General features: G+C 40.1%; 1 protein-coding gene across 1 annotated transcript in view; it reads left to right on the top strand.

The window, feature by feature from the left end:
- Nucleotides 1-18,596, top strand: part of ATP6V1A (ATPase H+ transporting V1 subunit A) — a 65,656-nt gene that overhangs the window by 32,385 nt on the left and 14,675 nt on the right. Inside the window, exons 3-8 of the mRNA XM_056109270.1 lie at nt 3,916-4,044; nt 7,886-8,100; nt 8,343-8,480; nt 10,936-11,087; nt 14,429-14,591; nt 15,139-15,247. Coding sequence (XP_055965245.1) covers nt 3,916-4,044; nt 7,886-8,100; nt 8,343-8,480; nt 10,936-11,087; nt 14,429-14,591; nt 15,139-15,247 — 906 coding nt within the window. The remainder of the gene's footprint in view (nt 1-3,915; nt 4,045-7,885; nt 8,101-8,342; nt 8,481-10,935; nt 11,088-14,428; nt 14,592-15,138; nt 15,248-18,596) is intronic.

Genomic DNA, 18,596 nt, shown 5'->3' with positions numbered 1-18,596 from the left:
TTTATAGATGATAGATAAAATATAGAATAATATCCATAATAGATTAGATTGATATTTTAATACAGATATGTTAGAAAGGATGAAGTCGTGAAATTTACATACAAGTGGTACTACATGGAAAGTATCGTGATAAGCAAAATGAGTCAGAAAGAGAGGGACAGACATAGAAAGATTGCATTCATCTGGGCAACATAAAGTAACAAAATAGGAGACTAACACCCAAGAATAGCCAAGATAAATACCAGGAAGTTTACTCCATGGCTTGGAGGCCAGCCGCACACTCTAGGGGTAAAGGCAGTTTAGATAGAGAAGGGAGCACCAAATAAAGGTTGTTGGGAAGATTCAATACCATTTTTTTCTTAATTCCAGTTGCCATCTCCCCTTTGTTCATGAGGCAGGCTTCCAGCTATGGAGCACTCTATCTGTCCCATGTATCTACTAAACTTAGGTGTCAGCCTCATGTTATATTGTTTTATACTCCACAAATAAGTGCAGTCCTTCTATGTCTGTCCCTCTCTTTCTGACTCATTTCACTTAGCATGATACTCTCCATGTCTATCCATTTATAAGCAAAGTTCATGACTTCATCTCTCCTGACAGCTGCATAGTATTCCATTGTGTAGATGTACCAAAGTTTCTTTAACAAGTCATCTGTTCTAGAGCACTTAAGTTGTTTCCAGATTTTGGCTATTATGAACAGTGCTGCAATGAACATATAGGTACAGATGTCATTTCTATTGTGCTTTTTTGCATCCTCAGGATATGTTACAAGAAGTGATATTGCGGGGTCATATGGAAGCTCAATTTCTAGTTTTTGAAGGACTGTCCATAATGTTTTCCAGAAAGGCTGGACTCGTGGGCATTCCCACCAACAGTGAAAGTTCCACTTTACTCTCTCTCTGTCTTGATCACATTCAATATTAGGACAAAGACCCAACATTATTATTTGGAATTTTCCCCAACATTCAGACCCGCCAAAAAGACATCATTAGATAATTTGTTTTCTATTGCTGATTATGAAGAGCATATGATCTCATGTGGCCACAATAGTGGCCACGTGATTTTGGATTTCTGATATTTTAGGAATAAGCCTAGAGGGATTACTGCTAAAAGCCTCTGGGTGCTGATATTGGTTTGTGTGCCTCTGGGATCATGGTCATTCAGGAGCCAGAGGAGGTGTTTGTGGGTAGCAGCCCAGGGCCTTGTCAGGGCGGGGAGCAGGGCCGGTTCCACGCCCCCATCCCACAAGGCCCCACGTGCCTTGTCAATGCAGTCTCATACCTGGCTATCCATTAGGCTCTAAGAGATGGAGGCCACCATGCCTCCGCTGCAAGGGGGGACAGGCGGAGGGAAAAACACCCTTCCCCTCCCAGGGTGGTATAGCACCATAGTTTAATGCACAGGGACTGGAGCCTTTCAGTGCATTTAGGCACCCTGGATTCCAACCATGGTACTTCATGGTCCACTGAACACCTCCAAAAGCTTAAAAACTCACACACACAAGGTTCTGTTCACCTATGTAAATTCTTCCCTTAGAAGATTTCATTGCTGTTCTAAGACTAAGGTAATACCTTCATCAAAACGGCTTATCTAACAGTTATTAAACTTTATCATTACTGAGATTATAATTTATGATAGTCTGTGGAATCACTGTGCAGAGTTTGTTGCCTCTATATTTTGACTTTTTTGGGGGGCGGGGGGGGGTTGGGTCATATCCGGCAATGCACAGGGGACTTTGCACTCCTGGCTTTGCACTCCTAGCACTCCTAGAGTTACTCCTAGCAGTGCTCAGGGGACCCATATGTGATGCTGGGAATCAGACCCCAGTCAGCTGCGTGCAAGGCAAATGCCCTACCCACTGTACTATCACTCCAGCCCCCTATATTTTGACTTAATAGCCAAATCTGAGATAGAAAAGCTACAAAGTTATCAAATGTATTATCCATTTAATAGGGGCCGCACTATTCATTTCATAGGAACTATGGGGCAATGTCCTACGATACTTAAGGACCCGTGCAGGACCAGCAGTCTGACTCAGAGCATGGTGCAGGTTAAGTTTGTGCTCTACCACTTAAGCCATTTCCCCAGCCCACAGTGTTTATAGATCTTAATAATAGATCTTAATAGGTAGTGCATTGCAGATAAAAGTTATTGAGCATATGTCCTTTTGGTTTGTGCTTTAACATTGATATTAAAGCCCTTCTTAAACAATATCAACCATGACTCTCGGCATTTGTAAATTCTCCTGAATAATCACTTCAGAGACCACATGAATAAGTTCCTGTGGGTGAGAAGTCTGACATGATAGTGATAGTGAAAAGCAGTGTTAAGCTGCATGTTCATTCTGCCCAAACATATTTTAAATAGTTAATGTCTTTTTAGTACTCATTTTGTTACTCACATTGCCCCCACAAATTGTGATCCACAGTTTCCTTAGGTAAAATCTGCTTAGTAATTTCTAATTCTTAGTGCCATGGAAATTCAGTTTTCTATGTCTTTTTAATCAACCTCGTGGTATATAGTGACTTTTCTCATTCATTCTATTCACAGAAAAAGTGAATGACCCTTTTTTAAATATTTATGCAGATAAGGAATCTCAGTGTTGGAGCTTGAACTGACAAGCAAATCAGACATTTCACTGTCTTCAATCTTTAGTATTCAGAGAAACCATTTTTCCTTTGATAAGGTTTTAAGAAAATGACAGGCTAAAAAATCAAAATTTTTTAGGAAATATAACAGTATCCAGAGAGTTAAGGTAGAAATATTTTTATGAAACTTATTGTAAACTGGTCTTCTTCAAAATTCTTTTTCTCCTGCGACAGAGTGACAGACAGCAAGTGGGGTGCTTGCCTTGCACATAGCCAGCCAGGTTCAATTCCCAGCATCCCAGATCTCTGTGCCCATCCCACCCCTCATGTCCAGCCAACCAGGGGTGATTTTGAGTGCAGAGCCAGGAGTAAGCCCTGAACATCACTGGGTATAGCCCAGAATCTGGGGAAATATTTTATTCCCCTTACTGGTTAATCATTAATTTACAGCATGAAGTTTCAGGGACATGCAATTCTTAAATTTGGTTTTTGAAGTATGATTTAGAATTTTAGCTTAGTTTTATCTGGTATCTCAGTGTATTTATGATAGCGAAATAATAAATCTTCATTATTATAACACAAGTTAATTAAATATTAATATATTAATAGTTTCCATTTGAATGTTACTGGTACAGTTCTAATCTATTTATTAGAATACTAAGTATTAAAAGTATATTTATTCCTGTGCATAATTGGCAACGGCCCATCTTTCCTAACAAAAGAATAATTTTTGTTTAGAAGTTAATATAATCTAGTGGTGGTGACTGATTACAACATCCTTATGGCTTATGGGGGGAAAAAATCGTAACTTTTGAAAAAAATTTTTATTTTATTGAATCATCATGAGATACACAGTTACAAAGCTGTTCATGATTGATTTCAGTTATTCAGCGTTCCAGCATCCATTCTTACACTATTGTAATTTCCCAGCACCATTGTCCTCACTTTCCTTCCCCTCCCCCCAAACCTACTCTCCCAGCTTCACCTGCCTCTATGGCAGGTACCTCAAAATCTCGTATTCTATTTTTATAGTGACTACAGTGATCAAAATGTGCCTCAGTTTCTATTAAGAGTTTTCCATCTGAATTTCAAACTTTTTGGAAACAGATTTATGTGTGTTATGTAAATGAGCAATCTTTAGTGTTTATTTTGTATACCTTTTATATCATGTTTAAGAGTTGCTAAAATACGTGTTTTGAAACTTCATAATGGGTTTTATATTTTTATGAATTTGTGAATTATAGTACTGAATTTATTTAATGTTTTCTTCACCTGTAAGTATTCACAGCATTTTAAAGTCATCAAAATCCCGGTTTCTTCATTTTAGTGGTTACGGCCTGTGACATGGCAGGTGCAGCCATGTACGAGCTGGTCAGAGTGGGCCACAGCGAGTTGGTCGGAGAGATTATCCGTTTGGAGGGTGACATGGCTACGATCCAGGTGTATGAAGAAACTTGTATCCTTTATTTTGGTTTCATGTCATGTCTCTTACTACAAGTCAAATTTCAAATATTGATGTGACATAGAAGCGGATGTATCCATTGCTATCACAAGCATGAATTGTGGATGTGAAGAAACTTAAGAGAAGAAAAGCTCTTATTTTAAGAAATTGGAGCCAGAGTGATACCACAGCAGGTAAGGTGTTTGCCTTGCACGCAAACAACCTGGCTTCAATCCCCGGCATGCCCCATATATATGGTCTACCCGTGCACCACCAGGAGTAATTCCTGAGTGCAGAGCCAGGAGTACTGAGCATCGCTGGTTTGACCCCTCCCAACCCCCCCCCCCAAAAAAAAGAAATTGGTCTTATCTTCATTGCTGAATCTTCATTGCTCCTAATATTTTAGTACTACATAAGATTTAGGGGAAGCCAATTGGGATTTTTCTTCAGAGGGGCACATAGGAGAAAGGATAAAAGAATAACAATATTGATTTGTAGGAATTAAAATTATATCCAATGTGTTTGGATTTTACGCATAGTATTTACTTTCAATTTTCTGTGAAGAGTAAAGAAATAAATTTAAAAACTGACCCTTGTGAGGGCGCTTGTTTCTTTTTTGCCTTATTTCATATTTTACTTAAAGAACAATTTTTATTTTGTTCAACACTTTTAGGCACAATGAGGATTTTGGTGGGGCTGGGGGCCTTAGAGTGAATACAAAGGTAAGTGAAGTCACTCGCCTTACGTACTGCTGACCCCGGTTCAGTCCCTTACATACCACTGGCCCTGTGTTCCCCCGAGTACAGAGCCCATACCTGAGCCTTGAACACCATTGCGTACGCACCCCTCGGAAAAAAGATTTTGTTTGTCTTACTAAAATACATGCCTGCAGGTAACTGCTTGCCCACTCTTTCTCCCTCTCTCCCTCTTTCTCCCCCTTTCTCACTCTCGCTTTCTCCCCCTCCCTTGTTTTAACTGTGGTGGGGATCAAATCCGGGGCCCCACACATGCAAGGCAAGGGCTGTATATCAGTGAGCTACACCTTCAGCTCTTCTCTTCGAATTTTTGACTTGCTAATTCAAAACAGATTACTTGAGAATTTTTATTTATTTTTATTTTTATTTTATTAATTTGCCTGGGGGGGGTCATACCCAGTTGTGCTCAGGGCTTACTCCTGGCTTTATGCTCAGGGATCATTTCTGGGAGGGCTTAGGGACCCTATGGGGTATCAAGGATAGAACCTGGGTTGGCCAAGTGCAAGGCAAGCACTCTACTAGCTGTTTTATCATGCTGGTACCTAAGAATTTCAAATAAAATTAAAAATTCTTGTAGTTAAGAAATCATGCTCTCAGACTGTAGACCAAACATGATTGTCACCCATTGCCTCTTTTGCAAACCACAAGACCCAATAAGACAGAACAAAAGGGAATGCCCTGCCACAGAGGCAGGGTGGGGTGAGGGGGATGGGGGGTGGGAAGGATACTGGGATCCGTGGTGGTGGGAAATGGGCACTGGTGGAGGGATGGGTACTTGATCATTGTATGATTGAAACCCAAGCACAAAAGTTTGTAAGTCTACAACTGTACCTCATGACATCTCACTAATAAAAATTTAAAAGAAAGAAATCATACTACAAAGGATTTTTTTAATTATTATTTTTATTACAGTCTTTTACATGGTTTGAATATTTAAATGAGAAAATGAACAAATATATAGTGGCAACTCTTTCCCACCTACATGTGGCAATTTTCATCGTACATGCACACAGATGCATGCACCCACTTTTATTAGTTCCTTTTATTCTGTCCTTTAAGATGGTTTACTTTATATGAATAAATATAAAAATTAATTTTTATATTTGTTCCCTTTCCCCCCCAAATATAGCAAATTTTGCGCACTATGCTGCACCATGCTTTTCAAACAATAATATATATATTGTGGAAAAAAGATATGTGTAATATAGCAAAATATTAATGGTAGAATATAGCTGGCAGGGATTGAGGAGTTTACTGTAGAATTAATTATGTTGAAGTTTTAAAATGATCATAAATGTAAAAAGTGAAAGTATATTTTGGAGATCTTTATGAAGTATTTGTGGAACCAGAGGAAGAGTCCAGCCAGTTGGATGTTTGCCTTGCACGTAGTCGACTCAGGCTTGATCTCTGCTATCCCTTATGGTCCCCTGAGCACTGCATGAGTGATTCGTGAGTGCAAAGCCAGGAATAACCTCTGAGCATCACTGGGTGTGACCCCAAAAAAGAATTCGTATATTGTTATTTCATAGTTACATTCAAATTCTGTTGTTAATATAGCGCTATTTAGTAATCAGTCTCTTGATGAAATTTTGGTGGATCATAACCTTATATATTATATATATAAAATATATAAATTCTTATTATAGTAAGAAAGGGTTTGAATTTATAAAAGTTGAATTCTTAGATCTAACTCTATTTATTTGGGGGTGGTGGTGGGAGGTTTGGTCACATCCAGCAATGCTCAGGTGTTTGTCCTGGCCTGGCTCTGAACTCAGGAATCATTCCTGGCAGTGTCTTGGGGAGATGTGGGATGCCAGGGATCAAACCCAGGTTGGCCGTGTGCAAAGTAAATGCCCTACCCGCGGCTCCAGCCCCAAGCTCTATTCATTTAAAATGTTTTGTTTTGTTTTGGGTTCACAAGCAGCAGTGTTCAGAGATTGAGCTGCATGCATATATTTGTATATTTTAATGGTATGTTTACCACCAAGTGCAAAGATCCCTTTAACATCAAAATTATTTTTTAATTCTTAAGATTTGTGGGGCTGGAGCAATAGTACAGCAGATAGGGCGTTTGCCTTGCATGCGGCCGACCCGGGTTCGATTCCCAGCATCCCATATGGTCCCCTGAGTGCCGCCAGGGGTGATTCCTGAGTGCAGAGCCAGGAGTAACCCCTGTGCATCGCTGGGTGTGACCCAAAAAGCAAAAAATAAATAAAAAGATTTGTGTGAGTACTAAAATCCATATTTGGGCACTGAATTTCTAAGTATAATAGTTGAAATATAGCTCTCTGGAAGCTGCAACAAATTTATATGGTATTTTAGGATATTTTAACTTTTTAAGGTTCACTCAGAAATATTGTACATCTTATCAGATGCTTTGTGAGCTAGTAGCTTGAAATAATAAGATTCATTATTTAACTGTGCTATATGCTCATCAGTAAGAAGCAGTTTTTACCAATTGCTTAAGCCAAAAGCAAGTATGTAAAAATAAGATGGGCAGTCTAGTCAATGTAGTTTGCAAGGTTTGAAAATTGTATAATGCCTAATAGACAAATAAGTTAAAAGCATATTAGACTGAAGAGATAACTCAGCGGTCTAAGCGCATGCTATGCATTTGAGAGACCAAGATTCAGTTTCAATGTCATGTGCAATGTCATGTGCAAGATTCAGTTTCAATGTCAGAGCACAGAACCAGGAATGGCCCCCAGCACCACCACATGTGATTCCCTAAACTAAACGAACAAAACCAGTTAATGTAAAAATAAAGTTAACAGACCAGAGCAGTAGTATAAGGGATAAGGCGCTTGCGCTGGTTGTGTCAAAGACACAACCAGATTGAGGTTTGAATCCCCGCGTATAGTCTCCTAAGTACTGCAAGCGGCGAGCCCTAAGCACAACTGGGTATTTATTGCTCAAAAACCAAAATGTAAAAATGTTTAAAAACTCTTTATTTCAGTTAATGTTTATTATTTTTTCATATGTCTACTTTAGTGTTAAGACATGCTGTGAGTATGATTTCCTTGTTAAACTGTGGCTTTCATTTTCATTTTTATAGTATCTCTAAATTTACATAGTGAATTTTCCTCAACAAGTGTTTCTAGCTGGTGTGTCTGTTGGCGATCCTGTACTCCGTACTGGGAAACCTCTCTCTGTAGAGCTTGGTCCTGGCATCATGGGAGCCATTTTTGATGGTATTCAAAGACCTTTATCAGATATCAGCAGTCAGACCCAAAGTATCTACATTCCCAGAGGAGTGAATGTGTCTGCTCTTAGCAGAGATATGAAATGGGATTTTACACCTTCCAAAAACCTGCGGGTATGTCTTTATAACCAAGATTTATAAAGTTGCTGAAAAATGTGGAATTGTTGTGTACTGAACTATTTAGTATTCTTAGTTGAAATAAAAATAGACCGTAGAAGTGAGGTTTAAATTTTTCATTAAATTTACTAGTACAGTTGTTTTGTTGACAGTGATACAATTATATGAATGCTAGCAATAAGAATGAGTCTACTTGATGCCTATTTGAACATTAAATAGCAGATTTATTTATTCTTTAGGTTGGCGGTCATATCACAGGTGGAGATATTTATGGAATTGTCAATGAGAACTCTCTCATCAAGCACAAAATAATGTTACCTCCAAGAAATAGAGGAACTGTAACTTATATTGCTCCGCCTGGCAATTATGACACCTCTGTAAGTATCCATAGAAAGCAATCTTGTGGAGAGGCCCTGCTTTTATGTGATAGCTGCCCAGGTTTTATTGCCCTACATAGTTCTGTATTTGTTCAGTAGATTTGTAATTAACTTCTATAATTGTTTTCTAATTATTACTGTTTTTACTGTTACTGCCCTCCCGTTGTTCATTGATTTGCTCGAGCAGGCCCAGTAACGTCTCCATTTTGAGATTTGTTGTTACTGTGTTTGGCATATTGAATACGTCACGGGAAGCTTGCCAGGCTTTGCCGTGCAGGTGAGATACTCTCGGTAGCTTGCCAGGCTCTCTGAGAGGGGCGGAGGAATCGAACCGGCTCGACCTGGCTGGCTGCGCCAAGGCAAACGCCCTACCCCTGTGCTATGGCTCCAAAGCAGAACATACTGTTTCTTTTCTGAGACAGTGTAGCATTTTACTACCTTATGCTATATTATGGCCTTGATTCTTTAGACATGTGAAATGCTTTAACTTCTCTTGTCAGTCTGTAGTTACATATGTGGTTATGTGATTATGCAAATTCTTATTCTGTGTGAGCTGTTTGAAACAGTCCATTTTTAATAGCCACTTTATAGCAAATATATTAGACCCATAAATGTTTTTGTGGGTCTGAACATATCTTCAGGAGATGCTGAGTTTACTGAAAAGCTAAAAGTAAAATTGAGAAAATCATTGTAGCATATATATGTTATATATATATATATATTTATACATAGTCAGTGAGAACTCTCTCATCAAGCACACAATAGTTACCTCCAAGAAATAGAGGACCTGTAACTTACATTGTTCTACTTAGCAATTATGACACCTGTAAATATCCATAGAAAACAGTATTGTGGAGTGGCCCTGTTTTTGTGATAGTATATAAATATACATATATGTATATTTATATATGTATAAATATGTATAAATATATTTATATATGTATAAATACATGTGTATATTTATATACTATCATATATGTATATATATAGTAAAGTTTTGTTTAGTCGCTAAAAAAAGGAAATCTTGGCACTGGAGAAATAGTGCAGGATTGAGGCATATGTCTTGCATGTGACCAACCCCTCTGGTCCTGAGCACAACATGATCTCCCAAGCATCACCAGGGTGGCCTGGGCAGTTTGGACCAGTTGGCTGAGAGTTGCAGGAAGAGGCACCAGGCCTCCTGTGCACTACTTTGGGGCCCCCAAATAAAGCTGAAGATCTTGCAGTAACAGGGCTGGAAGTTGGGAGCAATATGCCAAGTGAAATAAGGTCAGAGAAAGACGGAAAATGTACAGCCTCACCTATGTGTGACATCTAGTAACACAGCAACAACAAATGAAAACAATCAAGCTTGTTGATTAAAAGAACAGAACGGCGAGTGTTAGAGGCAGGAAATGGTGTATGTATGTCCAGGGTGGGCAAGTGGGTGAAGGGTGTCAAAAGATGCAAATGCCTCGGTATAAATTTCATGAAGGTGTGATGTCTGGCGATTATAGTTCTGAAACTGTTCTGCATGTATTGCATATTTCAGTATTGTGAAGAAAGTAGATATTGAAAAGTCCTCACCACATAAAAAATATATGGTGACAGATATTAACTAGATTAATTAGGTGATAATTTCACACCACATACAAATAGAAACTCATTATTTGTACACCTGAAACTAATGTAAAGTGATATGCCAATTATATCTTGACATGAAAAGAGAAATTAGTATTTTGAGCAATCAAGTAGCCTTACTCTCACTTTGAAATTCATTCTTTGGCCAGAGATAGTTCAGTGGGCTAAACGCATGCTTCGCCCATAGGATGCCCACTATAAATGCTTTCCTGAGCACCACAGAGCATGACCAAAAATCCTTCCCCAAAATTAAAATTCACTCCTACATGGAGAACCCCCCTGAAGCGGGTGTTAAGTAAACAAATCAAAGAATTAAAGATTCAATTGGAAAGCGTTTTGTTTTTTGGTGGGGGCACACCTGGTGATGCTCAGGGCTTGCTCATGGCTCTGTGCTCAGGTATCACTCCTGGTGAGGCTTAGGGGAATCATTTGGAGTGGTAGGGATCGAAAATGGGTCAGGAGCTTACAAGCCAACTGCTCTACCACTGTGCTATCTCTCTGACCACAAATTATGGGAAGCTTATACTTCTTTTCTTCCTCCATTATCCTAGGATTAGTTTCTGGATCTGTAAAAATTTCCCTTTATATATCCATGCATTTTATATATTTATATAATTATTCCTTTATTACTTGAAATATCTCTTATAAACATGATTAGAATAGTTTGATTTTAAAAAGTAATACTATACATAAAAATATCCTATAAAGGCATTAATCTCCCTCCTCATTTTTATATACCACCTCCATTTCCCCAAGAAGAATCGGGGATACTTTGATTTTAGGGGGAAATATTCATAAATATGACGATGCTTAAAATTCTACTGTATTTTTACAGGATGTTGTCTTGGAGCTTGAATTTGAAGGTATAAAGGAGAAGTTTACCATGGTCCAAGTTTGGCCTGTCCGTCAGGTTCGGCCTGTCACTGAGAAGCTACCAGCCAACCATCCTTTGTTGACAGGCCAGAGAGTTCTTGATGCCCTTTTCCCGTAAGTTGGAACTGTGTCCCATGATTTTCCCTCAGGAAAGAAGTCTTAATTCTCTGACGTATATTTTCTTCCACTTTCTGTAGATAAATGTTTCATGTGCTATTTTTGTCTAAAGAGATAGTAATTATTTTTATCTAGAGAGTCAATTAGATATGCAGTGCATAATAATACTACTGGTCAATCACTGAATCTATTTTTTTCATAATTCGAAAAGAAAGCTTTTTTTTTTAACTTTATTTTTTATCTTTGGGGGTCACACCCGACGATGCTCAGGGGCTACTCCTGGCTCTGCACTCAGGAATCACTATTGGCAATGCTCAGGAGGGCCATGATGGAATGCCAGGGTAAAACCCAGGTTGGCTGCATGCAAGGCAGAAACCCTACCCACTATACTATCTCTCCAACCCCAGAAAGGATTATTTCTAAAATTTTCTGCAAAAATAAAATTTTGAGACTAAAATTCATGCTAATATAATTAGCAAACATTAGCCAAGCGGGACAAATGCTGGCCGACTTCGACCATGAGTGTGGAAAGGTCGGACTACAGCTGAATCTTACGAAGACAATGTTTATGAGAAACAGCCTCGTTCCTGACGCTCCATTCGCTCTCAATGGAATGACCATCTCCGAATGCAACGGTTATGTTTACCTAGGTCGAGAAATCAACATGACAAATGACCTGGCACCCAAGCTATGCAGGAGGAAAAGAGCGGCTTGGAACGCCTTCAAGAGCGTCGAAGAAATAGCTAAGAGGACGAAGAACCTCTGGCACCGGGCACATCTCTTTGATTCCACGGTTCTTCCTGTATTAACATACGCCTCAGAGACCTGGGCCCTACGCAAACAGGATGAGAACGCTATTCGGGTCTCCCAAAGAGGAATTGAAAGAGCTATGCTTGGAATATCACGTTTCACTCAAATGAGAGAAAGAATCCAGAGTTCCGACCTCCATCCACGATCAAGAATCAGGGACGCTGTCTCATTTGCCAAGGTGTCAAAAATCAGATGGGCTGGTCACGTAATGAGATTTAAAGATGACCGCTGGACTAGAGCTGTTACCGACTGGATTCCATGGGATGTCAAAAGACTGAGTGGCCGCCCACCTACCAGATGGTCAGACTTCTTCATCAAGACCAGGAATGATTGGTTTGAGGCTCTTCATGTTCCTAGAGCGAACAGACGCCATTGGGCTACACTAGCATGCGACAGGGACAAATGGAGACGTTACTGGCGCCCGCTCAAGCAAATCGACGATTAATGGGAAGTCAAGTGATCAAGTGTTAATGTATATAATATAACTAATATAAAAATATAAGAATACTTTTCTTAACCTAAAATTAATAGATTGGTATTATTATAAATTGATGATACTTGAAATCATTTGGGTCTTCTTGCTGCTTGCATCTTAATTTATAGTTATTGGTTTGTTTCCTTTTTTCTAAACAATTGTCCCAGTTGTATAGTGGTCCATCGAAAATATAGCTGGTCCTATACCATTACGAGTTCTTCATTGCTCTTAAAATAAATATATACTCCTCAATTCTTCAGAGTTCGTAATCTCTGGTCATTGCGTACCATCCAATTATGTCTTAGCCTCTGGACTGCCTGTTTCCTTATACATTGTGTTCCAGGGATACTGAGTCATTTTCAGTTTCTCAAGCAAAGCTCATTTACTCTTTGTTCCCTGGACCTGTTGTTCCCTCTGCTTGGAATTTTGCTTATTTTTCCTTGGCTGGTTTATAGTTCCTTTCAGTTCCTTTTGGAAAGTTTACTTAGAGTCACACCTGGCAGCGCTCAGGGGCTACTTCGTAGTTCACTGTCTCGGGATCATTACCAAAGCTGCTTTGGAGGGTGGGGAGTATGCAGTGCTGGGGGTTAAACCTGGACTGCAGGGGCCGGAGCGATAGTACACTGGGTAGGGTGTTTGCCTTGCACTCAGCCAACCCGAGTTTAATCCCCGGCATCCCTAGCACCTCCTTAGCACCGCCAGGAGTAATTCCTGAGTGCAGAGCCAGGAGTAACCCCTGAGCATTGCTGGGTGTGACTCAAAAAAGCAAAAAATAAATAAAAAATAAATAAATAAACCTGGACTGCACATGCAAAGTCTAGGCTCCAGGCCCTTGCACCGTCACCCTGGCCCAGATCCTAGCTTTTTTTTTTTCAGGAGTAAAATTTCCTAACCCCTGTCTGATGGACTTTCCATCCCTTTCTGTTTACTCTCATGACACCTCGGTGGCTCTGTGATAGCACTTACCACATTCAGTAACACGCAGCAGATGGGGTCACTTCCAGCCCTGTCCTTCAACCTGGGTGATTATTTGATGTGGCTATTGATGATTTCAAGTAATGGTTTGGTTGCAGATATAGCTCAGCAGTAATACATATACACTCCCAGGGTGTGTGCCTCATCTGTGGTGCTTGCAAACACCTGGTTAGGGTGGGACATAGGTTATGTTTTTTGAGATGCTGAGAATCCAGCTAGGCTGGTGGCTTAGAGAAAGGGCCTGCAGTTGTGATACTGCTCAGGCCCCGAAGTGCTGGGAGACCCAGGATACAGCAGCAGTGCTGGGGGTCCCCAGAGCTGCAGCTGATGTTCAGGTGAACTATGTGATGCCGGGTCAAACCTAGGTCAGGTACATACTAGTTATATGCCCAAACCACTGTACTATCTCCTAGCCCCCTGATTTTGTTCTTAATACTGTCCCTTTTTGCTTACTTGTTTGTTTGGGGGCCACACCCGGCAGTTTTCAGGGCTTACTCCTGGCTCGATGCTTAGGGATCACTCCTGGCTTGGCTTGGGGCACCCTATGTGGTGCCAGGATACTATTTCATTTATTTTAATATTTTTATATACTGTTCCTTCAGGTACTTTATGGAATATACTTTCACTTTTCAGTTATTAATCCCTATTAAAGATAGAGGTGATTGGTGATAATAAAAAACACAGCTAGGGGAACTATTATATCTGCATATGTGCACCTGCATATGTATAGGTAAATAGTTTGAAAAAAAATTCAAAGGGATTTCTTTCTTAAGTTTGAACTTGTGTCACTAATCTGGGCTGGAGTGATAGCACAGCGGTAGGGCGTTTGCCTTGCGCGCAGCCAGCCTGGCTGAGCCAGGTTCGATTCCTCTGCCCCTCTCGGAGAACCTGGCAAGCTACCGAGAGTGTTCAATATGCCGAACACATTAACAAGAAGTCTCACAATGGAAATTTTACTGAGCCCGCTCAAGCAAATCAATGAACAACGGGAGGACAGTGACAGTGTCGCTAATCTACTTGACTAGTATTTATTAACACAGTAATTTACCCTTTGTTTTCTTTGTTTTACTTTGCTTAGATGTGTGCAGGGAGGAACTACTGCAATTCCTGGGGCTTTTGGCTGTGGAAAGACTGTGATATCCCAGTCTCTATCCAAGTATTCCAACAGTGATGTGATCATCTATGTGGGATGTGGTGAAAGAGGAAATGAGATGTCTGAAGTCCTTCGGGACTTCCCGGAGGTTTGTATATATAAAGATTATTTAACCAACTTTAAGAAAAAATTAGAACATTGATCTGCTGTGATTGACAATAAATTGCATCAGATATGGAGCAGTACTCTCTCATTTGTTAAGAGTCTTTGAAGGAATTTTCTTAAATACTCCTGTGATTTAAGAACCAGAGAGATAGTACCACAAGTAAGCCACTTGCCTCGCGTGTACCAACCTGGGTTCCATCCCCAGCCTGCATTTGATCTCTGGTGCACTGCTGGTATGTTTACTCTGCAAAGAGCCAGGAGTAAGCCCTGAGCACCACTGGGTATGCCTCAAACACCAAAAAAATTACCTATATCTAGATACGATAGTATAGATAGATAGTCACTTATGAAATAGAAATAATGCTCACCTTCTTAACAGCCCTACAGGGTAGGGAAAAGAGGTTGGGTGATGGGAAATAAATACTTTGGAAAGAGTGATTATGAGAGGATTTAAATATAGACAGTACGGAGAATTGGATTAAAATGTTTCATTTAGAAATTTGAGGCTTACTAACAGGTTGTCTCTCTAGCTCACAATGGAAGTTGATGGGAAGGTGGAGTCAATCATGAAGAGAACAGCTCTCGTGGCCAATACCTCCAACATGCCTGTTGCTGCTAGAGAAGCCTCTATTTATACTGGTGAGTACACGGTTGGGATAAAAGCAGCAGCATCTTAAATTTAATCTAGTTTTAGCTCAACATTAAACTAGCAACAACTTTTTCAAAGAGCTTTCATTCTAAAATATTCCTAATCTACAAATATTATACTTTGCTTATATCTTAAGATTATGTCAGGGGCTGGAGCAATAGCACAGCTGGTAGGGCATTTGCCTTGCATGCGGCCAACCCGGTTTCGATTTCCAGCATCCCATATCGTCCCCCGAGCACCGCCAGGAGTAATTCCTGATTGCAGAGCCAGGAGTAACCCCTGTGCATTGCTGGGTGTGACCCAGAAAGCAAAGAAAAAAAAGAAAGAAAAGCAAAAAAAAAAAAAAAGAACATGTCAATATAAAACATCATTTTGTATATGGGGGTGGGGGGAGCAGGGGTTGGTGTGGAGATGGTGGTTAGGGTCAGTGCCTGGCAGTGCTTAGGGTCTACTCCCAGCTCTTTGCTCGGGGGTCACTCCAGTAATGTTCACTCAGGGGATTGAATTCTCCATGTAAAACACGCATTCAGCACTCAAGCTAATTCTTTAGTTTGGTTTGTGGGCCACACCTGGCAGTTCTCAGAGAGTACTGCCAGCTCAGTGTTTGGGGATTGGTCCCGGCAGTGTTTGAGGTAGGGTGTGGTGACAGGGATCAAACTCAGACCCGCTGCGTACAAAGTATGTGCTACAGCTCTTGGAGCTACTTTTTTTAATGATCATAAGAGGATCTGTCTTCTACCAGTTTTTTTTTTCCTAGTACATGATTTTCATTGTTTTAGCTAGAGAGATCTGCCAGTACCTCTATAGTTTAAATGATAACATTTTTTTCTTTGGGTCTTTTTTGTTTGCTTTTGATTATCACCCCATGTTATGTTGCTGGGGGACGGACCATCTGGTACCAGGGTTGGAATAGGGTTCTCACATCAAAGCATCCAGCCCATTGGGCCATCTCCCTGGGTGTAAATTATTAGTTTTCAGTTATGATATCTTGACAGCTAGATACAAAAGATAACATCTAGGCATTTATTATCTTCCATCTTTGCTCATATTCTGGTTCCTACTTTTAGTACTTCTAGATTTTCAGGTTTTATAATAATTCACATTCTGTTCTGTACCGATAAATGTTTCTGTTAGTTTTAGACCTATAATAAAATGGAGAACATGCCCACAGGAAGTATTTTTGCTATAATTTCTCCATTTGATTCATGGTTGGTGAAATTTTAACTTTACTAAATTTCTTCAAGAAAGGCTCGTGGAAACTATAGTCCCTAAATGTTTGTTTCTTCAAGTCTTTTGTTCATTCTGACCCCACTCCTCCCAACTGCTTTAAATTTTAGCAATAGGTGGGGTATGAAATTTGGGGATCATTTATTTCACTATGTTAGATATACTTATTAGAGATCTGAAACTGACTTTTTGGGTTTTTTTTTTTTTCCATTTTTAGGTGACTTTTCTTTTTGCTGGAGGGTTAGCACAGCAGTAGGGCATTCGCCTTACAAGCGGCCAACATGGCCAACCCGAGTTCGATTCCTCCGCCCTCTCGGCCCGGCAAGCTACCGAGAGTATTCGATATGCCAAACACAGTAACAACAAAGTCTCCAATGGAGACGTTACTGGGCCCGCTCGAGCAAATCGACGATCAACGGGAGGGCCTTTACCTTTACCTTTCTTTTTGCAATTTGAAATTCCTCTTATTATTTGAAGCCTAATGACTTTTTTAGGATAAATTCTGGTGTATATAGTTTTTATAAGATTTTCCTTACACTATCTTATAAATGTTATTTTGGAAAATGTTGTGCTGTTTCTTAAGCGATTCTCTTCCATTATCATTTACCTTCTTTAAAATGTACCACCTGTACATATTGGATTTCTTTCATCTGTTTTCCAATGTTCTAGTATCTCTTCTAATCCTTTTTTTTATTCTTATACATTTGTTCATAGGAGAAAGGGTATTTATTCTTTGTGTTCCTTCTAACATTACTCTTATTTCTGTAATGGTTATTTTATTCTTCAGGTTCTTTGTTGAATTCTGCATCATGAGACATCTTTTCTTAGCTTACTATTTGTACTTTGTTGTAGGATGCATTATTGTTTTCTTTTTTGGTTTAGGCCATGCCTGGCGATGTTCAAGGCTTATTCCTGGCTCTGCACACAGGGATCACTCCTGGAGGTGCTGGGCCTTTTGGGGCACACGCCTTACTCCTGTGCACACTCTCCATCCCTATGGTTTTTATCTGTTCCTTGGCGGGTTATTTAACCATCACGGCATACTGCTATTCTTTTTACTTCTTATATCTCTATTCTTAAACTTATGAGCAATTTTTACTGTTACCCATCTCTACAGGAAATGGGAAGGGATAGCTGTGACTAATTCAGGGGATGGCTGTGACTGATTCAGGAATTCTTCATGATCATCTGTGAAATTTTTCATGGCATGTGGGTTGGGGGTAGGGCCTGTATGTTTTTTCACTCCTTCTCTCCTGCCAACAGAAACCAGCAGCTGCAAGGTCACTCACAATGAATTCTTTCTCTTCCACCCTGCCTCGCCCACTTTTAACTTACTGAAACTGTTTACCTGCATGTTTCGTTGGTATATCGTTCTACTTTCTTTCTTTCTTTCTTTCTTTCTCTTTTTTTTTTTTTTTGGCTTTTTGGCTTTTGGGGTCACACCAAGCAATACTCAGTGATTATTCCTGGCTCAGGAATTACTCCTGGCAGTGCTAGTTGGACCATATAGGTTCAAACCTGTGTTGACCACGTGCAAGGCAAAACACACACCCTATCTGTTGTACTATTGCTCCAGCCCTCCCTGTTTTTCTTTGAGGCCAGTCTAGGTCGAAGAACCTCTTGCCAAGAGCATTTCATCTAATATTTATACATATTAATACACTGTCCACTGTCACTGTCTTCCCGTTGTTCATCGACTTGCTCGAGCAGGCCCAGTAACATCTCCATTGTGAGACTTCTTGTTACTGTGTTTGGCATATTGAATAGCTTGCCAGGGTAGCTTGCCAGGCTTTGCCGTGTTGGCGAGATACTCTCAGTAGCTTGTCGGGCTCTCCGAGAGGGGCGGAGGAATCGAAGTGGGCTGGAGTGATAGCACAGCGGTAGAGCGTTTGCCTTGCGTGCAGCCAGCCCGGCTGAGCCGGGTTCTATTCCTCTGCCCCTCTCAGAAAGCCTGGCAAGCTACCGAGAGTATTCAATATGCCAAACACAGTAACAGATTAATACAGCAAGAGTTATTTCATTTGAATTAGATTAGGAAAGTATACTGGGAAATTGGGAAATTGTTACTTTCCTAAGGTTGATAGAAGAACAGGAATTAGAACCCAGGAATGT

This window comes from Sorex fumeus, unplaced genomic scaffold (genome assembly GCF_029834395.1).
Source record: "Sorex fumeus unplaced genomic scaffold, SorFum_2.1 ptg000265l, whole genome shotgun sequence".
Classification (NCBI taxonomy): domain Eukaryota; kingdom Metazoa; phylum Chordata; class Mammalia; order Eulipotyphla; family Soricidae; genus Sorex; species Sorex fumeus.
This window is presented reverse-complemented; position numbering and strand designations above follow the sequence as displayed.